The 13,630-nt window shown below is 43.1% G+C and overlaps 1 protein-coding gene across 1 annotated transcript in view; it reads right to left on the bottom strand.

Moving 5' to 3' along the window:
* The window catches only part of LOC144267443 (lysosomal acid lipase/cholesteryl ester hydrolase-like), a 37,047-nt gene that overhangs the window by 5,999 nt on the left and 17,418 nt on the right, over nucleotides 1-13,630 (bottom strand). Inside the window, 4 exon segments of the mRNA XM_077821424.1 lie at nucleotides 1,886-1,957; nucleotides 4,141-4,281; nucleotides 7,665-7,801; nucleotides 10,981-11,090. Coding sequence (XP_077677550.1) covers nucleotides 1,886-1,957; nucleotides 4,141-4,281; nucleotides 7,665-7,801; nucleotides 10,981-11,090 — 460 coding nt within the window.

Raw genomic sequence — 13,630 nt, 5'->3', positions numbered from 1 at the left:
TTTTCACAAGTGACTTAGGGCCAGATTTTTACAGATATTTGAAATCAGTGAGAATTAGACACCTAGGACCTTAACACCTTCAAATTACATGTAATATGCTCTATTTCACTTATACACCTTTCAAATAAAAATGTTTTTAACTATAAAAAACTAAGCCTGCAAGCTCCTGACCCGACTGTCCAATTCCTAAGTGCATAATGTGTCATAAAGAAATCTCAGTACCTGATATCAAGGGGTTAAGGCTTTTGTGAAAATTGTTGTGATAAACAACACTCTGTCTAGCAAAAGTAAATGACAATGTGTGATAAGACAAGTTGGGCAAGTCTCTAAGGCCTGGATCCACAAAGGAACTTTGGTGATGTAACGCCTAACTGTTAAGTTCCTAGAAAATCACTGGAACAACACCATGAACCATGTAGCCTGAGTTAGGCGACTTCTGCTCCTATGCAAGGAATGTGAGGAGCAGGCTTCTAAGAATGTGATCCACAAAAGCCAGAACATTAGCCAGGGAGCCGCCTAAGTTAGCCAATGGAAGAGGTGGGTTCTAAGCCCCACTCCTCTCTCAGAGATAGACACCTAAATCCAGCCTATTTCTGCTTGCGATTCACAGCTGGGAAGCCACTGCCTGGAATCAGGAAGCTTAGGTGTCTGAGTCATTTCTTGTGAGAATGTTAGGTGCCTGCTTTGTTCCACACCAAACCTAGCAGGTGGTGGTGCTCACTTTGGATAGGAACTCACTTGTCATGTAGGAACCCCAGGTTCAGTTCCCCCCTCTGCCTGAGGGGGCAGGAGCATTTCAATGGGGTCTCCTACCTCTCAGGAGGGTTCTCTAATGGGGACTTCCTCAGTCTCTCCTGTTGAAACTGTTCCACTATGGATAACTACTTAAAGAGAACAAAGGAGTCCAAGGGCACCTTAAAGACTAAGAGATTTATTTGGGCATCAGCTTTCGTGGGTAAAAACCATTTCTTCAGATGCATGGAGTGAAAATTACAGGTGCAGGCATTATATAATGACACATGGAGAGAAGGGAGTTACCCCACAAGTGGAGAACCAGTGTTGGCAGGGCCGATTCGATCAGGGTGGATGTAGTCCACTCCCAATAATAGATGAGGAGGTGTCAATTCCAGGAGTGGCAAAGCTTCTTTTGTAATGAGCCAGCCACCCCCAGCTCCTTGTTGTTTTTGTGGATACAGACTAACACAGCTACCCCCTGATACTTAAAGACAGGCACAAAGAGAGTGAGAATAACTCTGTAGCCTGGTGGTTAGAGCAAGCAGCTGTGAGGTGGGAGACCGAGGATCTACTCCCCCTGCTCCAATGACTTTCATGGGAAGAACTTCAACAGGAGAGACTGAGAGAGACCCACAGCAGACTATCCCATTGCCCAGCTGTTAGAGCACTCTCCTGTTTAAACCCTTTCCCCCCGATCAGGCCCGAGTGAATGTTCCAACCACTGAGTTAGAAGGTGGGCATTACCTCTTCACCCAGTTTTGGAACAGAACCTGATCCAACAGGCAGCCTCTGAGCTTGTCCACTGGATCAGGCCCTGCAGGCAACACAGGTAGGTGAACATCTTCCCCATTTGTGGCTTACTCTGTAGTCTGCATGGCAGATAGGCATCCGGGCACCTATAATGAGGAAGCCACATGCATACCCAGAGACAGCAACATACATGCACAGGAAACTTTCACACCAAAGATTTAGGTGCTGAGTGAGTTTAGACTTCGACAGGGTCAGGCAGCAGCTAAGCAGGAGTTCTTTGGATCACAGAGGAGCCTAACATTGGATCTTAGGCACCTACGTACCTTTATGGATCTACGCCTAGCACAGTAGCCCTGACTTTGTTTCAGAGTATCAAGTACACTTATACTACATGAAATACCTGGCGCCAATGTAAGCCATTTTGTACAGATGTTCCAGCAGGTGAATGTCCGATGTACATGGCTAACCGACTCTGAAAAGAAAACATTTACTAATTGTTATCAACGTGGGATCCATTTGGTTAGATTCAGACTCACAGACTTTAAGGCCAGAAGGGACCATCATGATCATCTCGTCTGACCTCCTGCACGTTATTGGCTACAGAACCTCACCCACCTCACTCCTGTAATAGACCCATAATCTCTGGCTGAGTTTCTGAAGTCCTCAAATCAGGGTTTAAAGACTTCAAGTTACAAGAGAATCCACCCACATTTACACTAATTTATACCAGCAAGTGACCCATGCCACACACTGCAGAAGAAGGCAAACCCACACTCCCCGCTTTCTAAAGCTAGAAAGCACCAGTTTTACCATTGCATGAAAAAGGACTAGAACACGTTACCCTTAAGATATAAAAACAGGGAACTTACAAACAAGTCTACAAAATAATTGGCTTAATGCTAAGAATTTACAGGTGGCATTTTGGCCACTAGAGGGAGTCCCTGTTATGTGAAGTCACTATTACTGAATAAACACAGTTTCTGTGATAAAAATAATTTTAAATGACTATAAAAACTAGAGTTTTCAAACCAGGTACATGCCTGACCTCATAAAAAATCCCATATACATGTATATTTAATAACAAAGACTTAATTAACTATGTGTTTTACTTTTTCCACAAACAAGGAAGAAAAATAATTTTTACATATATATTTTTCTAGCTATATTAGTACACTCAAAGACAATTACTTAATATTGTGAGACAATAACTTATATTTTCCATCAAATTTGGTTCTGAATTGAGAGTCACATTACTGATATACCCAATGTCAGAAAAAGCATTAATTGTTTAGCTGCACCATTTAGAAAGGCTAGACCTTTCCTGAAATGGCTGTTTTAAATCGCTATCACATCTTTCTGTGGTTAATTTTTTATATTGAACTTATTAAATGTTTTAGGTCAGAGCAGACCTTGGTAGGGTTTATTTTATAATTTGGCTTTAAGACACTACCATGATTCTCAATTGTTAGAAAAATCTGACATACTATCACTGATTAAAAACTGGATATTTTTCTTACAATTAGATAAAACTTCTTTAATTAATTGTTTAATCTCAGTTTAACAAAAAGCAAAGGAGGACAAAGATGGTGAATCCAAATCAGTTTGCAAACTTCAGGCCATGCCATACCACCCATTTCTGAACAGAAGCCCCTACAGAAATCTACAAAGATTGAATAATCAATGGCAGGATATGGCCCACAGTATCTATTTAGACTAAAACAAGCTTCCAATTGTCAGAAGTACCTCTGGGAAATGGAGTGCTACTGCACTTTTATAGTCTGATAAATTCTGATTATTAGCCTTATGGCAAGAGAACAATGTTTAACTCTTAATATGAGTTTAGTTACAGTAAACTTTGGAGAGTCACAGTTTCTTCCTGCTTCCTTCAGGGCACAGTACATTTGCCCTACCCCTGCCCCCATATAGCCCAGCTGGCTGGTATATGCAGGGATGGAGCATGGAACTATGGTTTCACCCACTCCACACACCTCCTTAGCCACTAGCTCATGAAGGGAAGAAAGCATTGGGTATGCAGACCCAGAACCTTCTTCTCACCCTTGTGCCTTACACACATGATCCAAGCAAGACTAAGATGCCACACAAGCAGAATGGGATGGAGAGCTTCTTCCCCCCTCCTCCTCCTGCATGGCCATGTAGTCTGAGGGCAAGAATGAGCCCATGGATAGACAGGATAAAGGTAAAATGAATCTTAGATTAAGAAAAGATAGCAAGTATTATGCACATGTCATTCATGGGTTAAAATTAGAGAATGGCCCTGTTGCCAAATTGGCTCTGAATCTTTAACACCTTGCAGTTGGTAAGTGGTGTTTAGACCCAGAAGCTTGTATCAACCAGATAGAGATATTTGTGAAATCTGGATCCAGGACTGGATTCAGACTCTCACCCCCACCTGCTTTGGAAGGTTTGAACCTAGTGTTCTGGTTGATCCCATCACTAGTTAAAAGCCACCTTGGCATTGGTCAAAGTCACCAAGAAGCTCTTACTCCCTCAGAACATCACTGAGTTAAGCCAAGTACTATGCATATATTTCCCCACATGAAAGTAGCTATGTGCCACACACACAGGGCACAAATGCTATTTACCTCAGAAATTATTTGAGCAGTATTTGTTTTAAATAGCCTGGTCCATACTTACCATATTTAAGTTTTGCTCATTACGCCCAGCCACAAAAGAGAGGACATATGCACAAAACTTATCCAGCTTGGTACACAATAGGGTAAGAGGCTTTTGCAGATGTTCACTCTGATGAAAGACTCCTTTAGTTCCAAATACAGTCTGAAAAGAAAATTATTCAGTAGCTGTATCCTTACAGTTCCATTTCATACAGATATGTTGCCACTTTACTCTTGAATATGAGCTAAGTATTCAGAGCTTGATGAAACCCTCTGACATCCTGTAATACTTCAGTTGTAATCCTGACCTTTCTTAGTTTACTGAGTGATAATCATGAAGGAAATTCTCTATCCATTCCCAAGTCAATGACCTCTGTTTCAGAATATATTTCAGTTGGTTGTAAGCCTGGTTACAGAATACAGCAGTCTTCTTCATTGCCACTAACACTCACCATATGCAAAGTCTTACTCTGTGTCCTCTCATTGCCGTAGTTCTAAAGGAGCATGTGAGACAGAGAGCCTTGGAGTCTGATGTTCTTTAGCCACAGAACAGATACAGCATACAAGCTTCTCTACTCTGCCCTAACAATATAATTAATCAGACAGAATTCACAGAAAAAAAATATACTAAACTGGAGTTAAGGCTGAGAGCAATAATTTAAAGGTAAAAATATTTCAGAGATGTTGTAATTATCCCCAAAACAAGATTTTCAAGTCCAGGAAATTCAGAATTCAGGCTACACTTTAGAGAAATGCAAACATGTTAAGGTAGAGAAATGCAAATTTAAGGCACACAAACTGCTCTGCCATGTAGTGATGCCATGCAATAACTATGTATTTATGGTTCGTCCATCATAGTGTTTGTTTTCCCAGATTAGATTATATTGATTTTTAAGACACATTGTACTATTTTTGGGGTGGGGAGGTAGAGGGAATGGGACTTATAGTTTGTAAAGCTTGTTTATGGGATAATTACAGCAACCTTATAATGTTTTTACCTTAAGCCACTGATATGTCCTCTCAACATAACTCCAGTTTAACAAGTTTTTATCTAGGAATTTCCTTGGGTTTTTAAGTTGTTAAATATTTCACACATGAACACACACAAGAAAACCAAAGAAAATGTTATGATGTACGTTTCTACCAATTTGAAGAATGAAGTATCAACCTTAAATCTTTATTTTAACATTTAGGGCCAGATTCATTGATAGCCTCTGACTGCTTTTTTTCTGGAGCAGCAGAAAGCAGCCAGGGCATAACAGCCATTTTCATCCACACTGGGTTATCTACATTCCTCTGCATGCACACCCCCACACTATTCCTCCCCCGCCACTCCATTCCTCTGCACACATACATCCCAGCTTCAGGTCATGCAGTGAAGTAGAAAATTAGTCAGCCTCTGCTAAAGGAGAAACTTTCAGTTATGATGTATTATGGCAAAAAATGACCAATTATACTAAAAAAGGTCTTCAAATGTAGCCAGTGTAGGAGATTTCAATAATTCTAACTATATGAAAAGTCTGAAGAGTCTGCATTATTCTGTTATTAAGATCATTTGGAAGAAAAGCAACCTGACTCAATGCTACATTTCTTAAAGGACCACACAAACCCTTTTGATCCTAGTGGTTAGCAAAAATTTGGGAGGAGAAATTTATGATAGAGTCGAGGGGCTTTGATGCAATCTAGTTTATTTACAAAGAATATAAAAAGTTATGTTTCTCTGAACACAAGAGAACCCAAGATACACAAGATAGTCTCCTTGCTCACAGCCATAAGCCCCTTTTCTCCATAACCCCCTCCAAAAACTCTTTCTAGACTTCTCTTGGGGCTACATGCTATGCTTGTCCAGGCTGTGTCTGGAGCTTCCTTCTCTATTTGTTTCTGTGTGCTTCTCTGCTTCTCTCTCTCACACACACTCACACTCACAAATTCAGACAATACCTGGCAAGTTCAAATTCCTGAGTGGCTTTGGATGTGTTTTTGGTAGAGCTCACAATTACTTCACAACAGACCTTAACTGTTTCTATCATCTTAAAGGGGGGGGGGGGGGGGAAGAGAGAGAGACACTGTAGCCACCAGCTTCAATGAGGTTATGAGATTTCAGTGATTTTTTAACTATCTGGGAAGTCTGAAGTATCTGCATTATTCTATTATTAAGATCATTTGGGACAAAAAATTAATTTTAAACTCAAAATTCAAGGATTTACTTTTAAATTCTCAGAAAATTCATATTGTACTCAAAAAACAAGAGCTGTCATTTTGAGGAGGATATTCTGCAGTCTTCATCTGTAGCAAAGTGGTTGAATGCTGGCTTTAAATTTAAATCTCAACTCAGTCTTAACTACAGAACCTCAACCAGCACTTTCATGATAGTCCATAGTTCAAGCCCACACCAGTGTTGTGGTAGTGATTCCTTTGAAATCACTTCCAATCTGATAATTCTCAGGTTTGCTTTGCATATAAAATACTAGTATACATTGAGTTAGTATGTATGTACATGCTGGCCAAAGGGGGCAGTTCTCATGCGGCCCCAGGAGCCGTTCCTGTGTAACTTTTACCTGCCTCCATAAACAGGAAATAGAATTCTAAGAAATTGTCATGGCTGTAGGACTAGCTACACCTCTGTCCCATGTCCGGTCTCTCTGGGTGCACCCTTCAGCTTTCAGGTCTCATGACTTTTTTCTGTCTTGGGACATAATTTTACAATTTTCCCACTCTTAGACTTGGCTCTGGGCTACAGTCCTCTGCATATCAACCATGGGTATCCAGTGGTTCTGACTGGATTTGGGCACCTGCAATTCTTCCCTTCAGGAGTCTTTGATTGGTGATGTACAGTGACCAGCCTTATTAGACAGAAGGATTTATTTATTTTGCAGTAAGAATAAGGCTTTTAGAGAAAAATGATTTTAAAACCGTCTCTAAGCATATCTATCTTATGTACAGGCTTGCCATCCTGCGATGGTAAGTAGGCAGGCCAGTGTCCTGTGTTCCAGGGTCCCAGTAGGGTCCTTGTTCCCCTATTACTTCTTTCTTGAGAAAAGGTCACTTTTTAAACATGCTATAGTTCTTTTGTTCTTCTAGGCTCAGAAGGCAATCGAAGTAAAATCCTTAGAGCCAATAGGACTGCCACTGTCTCCGAACAACTCTTGAGTGTTTGTTGAGGGGTGAATTGTCTTGAGCCATTCTTTTCTTTCCTTCCTGTTTTTCCACACAGACTCTTGTTGAGTTAAAGAAATATAGTCATTCAGAAAACACCCCAATAACTAGGCCAACATGCAGTATTCATAAATCATCATAGAGCAGCTCCAAGTCCATCATAGAACTATCTGAATAATCAAATATTCAGGGCCAGATTCTCAGCTTTGCTGAGTTTACTTCCCAGTCCCACCTAACTCTTTTGGCCCCTGACATGCCCCCCAGTAGAAAGGGAGTATGGGGTACACAGCAGCTCTGCACCACCCAAGGATTCCCCTCTACTTTTAGGCAGAGCAGATCAGGTGGAGTAGAAGCCAACAATCTGGCCCTATAGGTGGAGGAATGACATACCTTGAGCAGTGTTTCAGGAAGACTCACAAACTTTACCAGAGGGCTTTTGGCAAATGTAATTGTGGCTACCGGCCCCAAAGCAAAGAACATTTTTATTCTTTGAGCCAAGTCTGGCCTAATGGAAAATGCTATGAAACCTAAGAAAATACAAATTATTTTGTATTATTGCAAAGAAATCATCCATAATTAAAATAAATAGTTACCATGCAGCAAACTGAAGGTTAAAATGTATAAGTAGCCTTTTATCTATTCAAATGCTATATAATTGTTCTCCATGCTCACTGAAGTAGGACAAAAAGTAATGAATCTGAAGCAAGGGAGATTTAGGTTCGAGATTAGGAAAAAATTCCTAACTATAAGAGTTGTTGAACTCTGGAATAGGCTTCCAAAGGAGCTTGAGAAATCCCCATCATTGGAGGTTCATAAGAACTGGTTTAACAAATAACTGTCAGGGATGATCTAGGTTTACTTGGTCCTGCCTCAAGTACAGGGGGCTGTACTTGATGACTTGTCGAGGTCCCTTACAGCCCTATGATTCCATATTATCACAGCAAAATGTTCATCCTAAATCTCCATTTAGTCTTCATTGGGAAAAATTAATTTTTGGGGTATTGTTCAGATGGATTCAGGTGGCCAAGAGTCAGATTATAGTTTCAACTTGTTTTGGTGTAGAACCAAATTTTCTATTAACCAGATTTCTTGATGATTCCAGAATCTTTCCTATCAAGTTTCCAAAATTCCCATAAAATATTTTCTGAGTTTTATGATGCCCAGTTTCTAAAGCACTATTTATAGGGTTGTAAATGAATTGTTCACATTCAAAACTATATTTAAAAGACTATTAAAACTGTGACTTAAATTCACAAGGGCAGGCAAATGTTCAGAGAAAAAAGAAATACACTGTACTGTGAGTAATTGCACAGCGTTTTAAGAAGCAATTAAAATGGCCTTAACAATGCCTATGTATAGAAGATATATGGTACTGTTTGTATTCTAAGGCTGGGATTTTCAAAGGTGCCTAGCGGAGATGGGTGCTTAACTTCTATTTATGCCTTTGAAAATCCCAGCCTAAATGCATGTTTTATCACTTTTGTCTTAGAGCCTAATACTGTTCTGACTCGAGGAGGAAAAAGGGGAAAAGGATATTATGCAAGAAGTGGTAACAGGCTTCCTGCTCCCAACCACCCTGTCTTTTCCCCACTTTTTTCAAATGGCAATGGTGCAACATGGCATACCAGCCTATATCCCCCATCCCACTGTCACCAACAGATCCTATGGGTAAACCAGGAACCCTCAAGTGACTGCAAATGAATCAAATCCCTCATTGTATTCATACACTAGGGACTGAGTTGACTTTCTGTACTCACGGTATATGTAGTAAACAATTTGTAAATACTGATTTAGTGGCTATAATACCAGCAATTTGTTTTTAAATAGCAGAATAGCCAACACCAAGCACACAAAAATCCTGCATCAGGCCCCACTAAAATAATAAGATTGGCTTGAAATTAAATAATGTTTAGGTTCTTTTTATTTGCCTTCTGGTGTTTGAGCTGCAAGAGTTTGTGTTTTTAATCTTCTCTCCAAAACATGAGTAGTGGGATACAGGAGTCTGGTCTTATTGGGATCCACTGCTAAAGGACCCCCCCCCCAGCCTAAGAGGGGGGTCCACAGGACCTGGAAAACCAAATAACTACGGGGGACAACTAATGAACAACAGGGACAGGAGTGCGGTCAAAGGGTCAAACGAAGGGAACTGGATGGGGACACCGAGCAGAGAACTCTGGACAGCACCCACTGCTCCTCAAAGGCATCAAGGGAGTCAGTGGACGACGCCCAGAGGAACTCTGCCCAGAGGTGTGAACGGACGGAGGATACAGGAGTCTGGTCTTATTGGGATCCAGGAAGTGGGCGGGCGAAGCTCGTCCACTACTAAAGGATCCCCCCGCCAGCCTAAGAGGGGGATCCACAGGACCTGGGAAGCCAAATAATTACGGGGGACAACTAATGAAAAACAGGGACGGGAGTGCGGTCAAAGGGTCAAACAAAGGGAACCGGACGGGGACACCGAGCAGAGAACCCCGGACAGCGCCCACCGCTCCTCAAAGGCGTCAAGGGAGTCAGTGGACGACGCCCAGAGGAACTCTGCCCAGAGGTGTGAATGGACGGAGGACACAGGAGTCTGGTAGAAGGCAAATATATTGGCCACTGGATGAACAGTTTTCTGTTCCCTGAGTGACCAGAGCAGGTGCTGCCCTAGAGCAATCAGGAACCTGCCAGAACCAATTAAGACAGGCAAGCTAATCAAGACACCTGTAGCCAATTAAGAACTTTCTGGATTCAATTATGGCAGTTAGGCTAATCAGGACACCTGGTTTAAAAAGGACCTCCCAACAGTTAGTAGGGGGTCGTGCCAGGAGCAGAAAGTGAGAAGGTGTGCTGCTGGAGGAGTGAAGAGTTCAAGTGTGATCAGGCTTCAGGAGGAAGATACCGCAGTGAGGATAAAGAAGGTGCTGGGGGGAAGGCAATGGGGAAGTAGCCCAGGAAGTTGTAGCTGTCACGCAGCTGATACAGGGAACATTGTGGACCGTTGCTATCCACAGGGCCCTGGGCTGGAACCCAGAGTAGAGGGTGGGCCTGAGTTCCCTCGCATCCCCCCAACTCTTGATCGGACACAGGAGGAGTTGAACCTGGTCTGTGAGAAACACCAGAAGGGAAGGTCTAAACTGGAAAGGGATCCGCCCTGACCCACTAGGTGGGACCCAGAAACTGCGGGGATTGTTCTCCGTTTCCCCCATGCTGGCCAGTGATGAGGTTAGCTGAGTGGATGGCAGGTTTGAGCCACTAGCAAGAATGGCCAAACTGAGGGCTGCTGTGAATCACTGAGGCAAGCAAATCCACCAATAAGCGCAGGACCCACCGAGGCAGAGGAGGAACTTTGTCACACAGCATTGACTGCAGGAGATGGCAACAAATATTGTGAGGCTTGTGATAAAATTGCAGGAGCTGGCAAAACTATAATAACCAAAGACACCAGGCAAGCTTTCACAGTGACCACCTTCTAAATAATTGTTTGATATCAACAAACCTTACCAAGAAGGTCTAAAAGGATGTCAGGAACCAATTTGTTTGCTTAGTTCAGACACACAAAAATTGTTCTGAGAAAAGTTATCCAAACGTTGACAATTTCAGTTTAGAAAGTATGTCTACCTTTAACTTTTAAGCTAGGGAGAAAGGGAGTTAATAACCGAAGTCCACATCCTGCTGGGATGTAAATAGGATGCTATGGTATACCAGCTTGCATTCCTTCACCTACCTAAAGTTGTGCCCTCTGAATGGGCAACATAGTACAGCTGCTTTTGTTCCGTTTTATTCATGGCAAAGTAGAGAACTGCTGGAATGTCATATTTACCCATCTCATCAAAACTACAGAGAGGAAACACAAAAGGCTTACATGCATTAATTACCATAGTCTCAACTACATTAGAATGCACATTAGTAAATCTCAAGTTTGTTAGCTAAGTAAAACAGAAACTGTTCAATGTCCTCCCCGTGGAAGGAAAAGGCCGGGGTAGGGACCGTCGAATCGTGGAAGTCAACGAATGGCTACGCAGGTGGTGTCGGAGAGAAGGCTTTGGATTCTTTGACCATGGGATGGTGTTCCATGAAGGAGGAGTGCTGGGCAGAGACGGGCTCCACCTAACAAAGAGAGGGAAGAGCATCTTTGTGAGCAGGCTGGCTAACCTAGTGAGGAGGGCTTTAAACTAGGTGCACCGGGGGAAGGAGACCAAAACCCTGAGGTAAGTGGGAAAGCAGGATACCGGGAGGAAGCACAGGCAGGAACGTCTGTGAGGGGAGGGCTCCTACCTCATACTGAGAATGGGGGGCGATCAGCAGGTTATCTCAAGTGCCTATATACAAATGCACAAAGCCTTGGAAACAAGCAGGGAGAACTGGAGGTCCTGGTGATGTCAAGGAATTATGACGTGATTGGAATAACAGAGACTTGGTGGGATAACTCACATGACTGGAGTACTGTCATGGATGGATATAAGCTGTTCAGGAAGGACAGGCAGGGCAGAAAAGGTGGGGGAGTTGCATTGTTTGTAAGGGAGCAGTATGACTGCTCAGAGCTCCGGTATGAAACTGCAGAAAAACCTGAGTGTCTCTGGATTAAGTTTAGAAGCGTGAGCAACAAGGGTGATGTAGTGGTGGGAGTCTGCTATAGACCACCGGACCAGGGGGATGAGGTGGATGAGGCTTTCTTCCGGCAACTTGCAGAAGCTACTAGATCGTAGGCCCTGGTTCTCATGGGAGACTTCAATCACCCTGATATCTGCTGGGAGAGCAATACAGCAGTGCACAGACAATCCAGGAAGTTTTTGGAAAATGTAGGGGACAATTTCCTGGTGCAAGTGCTAGAGGAACCAACTGGGGGGGAGCTTTTCTTGACCTGCTGCTCACAAACCGGGAAGAATTAGTGGGGGAAGCAAAAGTGGATGGGAATCTGGGAGGCAGTGACCATGAGTTGGTCGAGTTCAGGATCCTGACACAGGGAAGAAAGGTAAGCAGCAGAATACGGACCCTGGACTTCAGGAAAGCAGACTTCGACTCCCTCAGGGAACAGATGGGTAAGATCCCCTGGGGGAATAACATGAATGGGAAAGGAGTCCAGGAGAGCTGGCAGTATTTCAAAGAATCCCTATTGAGGTTACAGGGACAAACCATCCCGATGTGTCGAAAGGATAGTAAATATGGCAGGCGACCAGCTTGGCTTAACAGTGAAATCCTTGCGGATCTTAAACATAAAAAAGAAGCTTACAAGAAGTGGAAGATTGGACAAATGACCAGGGAAGAGTATGAAAATATTGCTCGGGCATGTAGGAATGAAATCAGGAGGGCCAAATCGCACCTGGAGCTGCAGCTAGCAAGAGATGTTAAGAGTAACAAGAAGGGTTTCTTCAGGTATGTTGGCAACAAGAAGAAAGCCAAGGAAAGTGTGGGCCCCTTACTGAACGAGGGAGGCAACCTAGTGACAGAGGATGTGGAAAAAGCTAATGTACTCAATGCTCTTTTTGCCTCTGTCTTCACGAACAAGGTCAGCTCCCAGACTGCTGCGCTGGGCATCACAGCATGGGGAGTAGGTGGCCAGCCCTCTGTGGAGAAAGAGGTGGTTAGGGACTATTTAGAAAAGCTGGACGTGCACAAGTCCAGGGGGCTGGACGCGTTGCATCCGAGAGTGCTAAAGGAATTGGCGGCTGTGATTGCAGAGCCATTGGCCATTATCTTTGAAAACTTGTGGCAAACGGGGGAAGTCCCGGATGACTGGAAAAAGGCTAATGTAGTGCCAATCTTTAAAAAAGGGAAGAAAGAGGATCCTGGGAACTACAGGCCAGTCAGTCTCACCTCAGTCCCCAAAAAAATCATGGAGCAGGTCCTCAAGGAATCAATCCTGAAGCACTTACACAAGAGGAAAATGATCAGGAACAGTCAGCATGGATTCACCAAGGGAAGGTCATGCCTGACTAATCTAATCGCCTTCTATGATGAGATTACTGGTTCTGTGGATGAAGGGAAAGCAGTGGATGTATTGTTTCTTGACTTTAGCAAAGCTTTTGACACGGTCTCCCACAGTATTCTTGTCAGCAAGTTAAAGAAGTATGGGCTGGATGAATGCATTATAAGGTGGGTAGAAAGTTGGCTAGATTGTCGGGCTCAATGGGTAGTGATCAATGGCTCCATGTCTAGTTGGCAGCCGGTATCGAGTGGAGTGCCCCAAGGGTTGGTCCTGGGGCCGGTTTTGTTCAATATCTTCATAAATGATCTGGAGGATGGTGTGGATTGCACTCTCAGCAAATTTGCGGATGATACTAAACTAGGAGGAGTGGTAGATATGCTGGAGGGCAGGGATAGGATACAGAGGGACCTAGACAAATTGGAGGATTGGGCCAAAAGAAATCTGATGA

The sequence above is a fragment of the Eretmochelys imbricata genome, chromosome 7 (genome assembly GCF_965152235.1).
Source record: "Eretmochelys imbricata isolate rEreImb1 chromosome 7, rEreImb1.hap1, whole genome shotgun sequence".
NCBI lineage: Eukaryota > Metazoa > Chordata > Testudines > Cheloniidae > Eretmochelys > Eretmochelys imbricata.
Note: the sequence above shows the minus strand (reverse complement) of the source record. Positions and strands in the feature narration are given on the sequence as shown.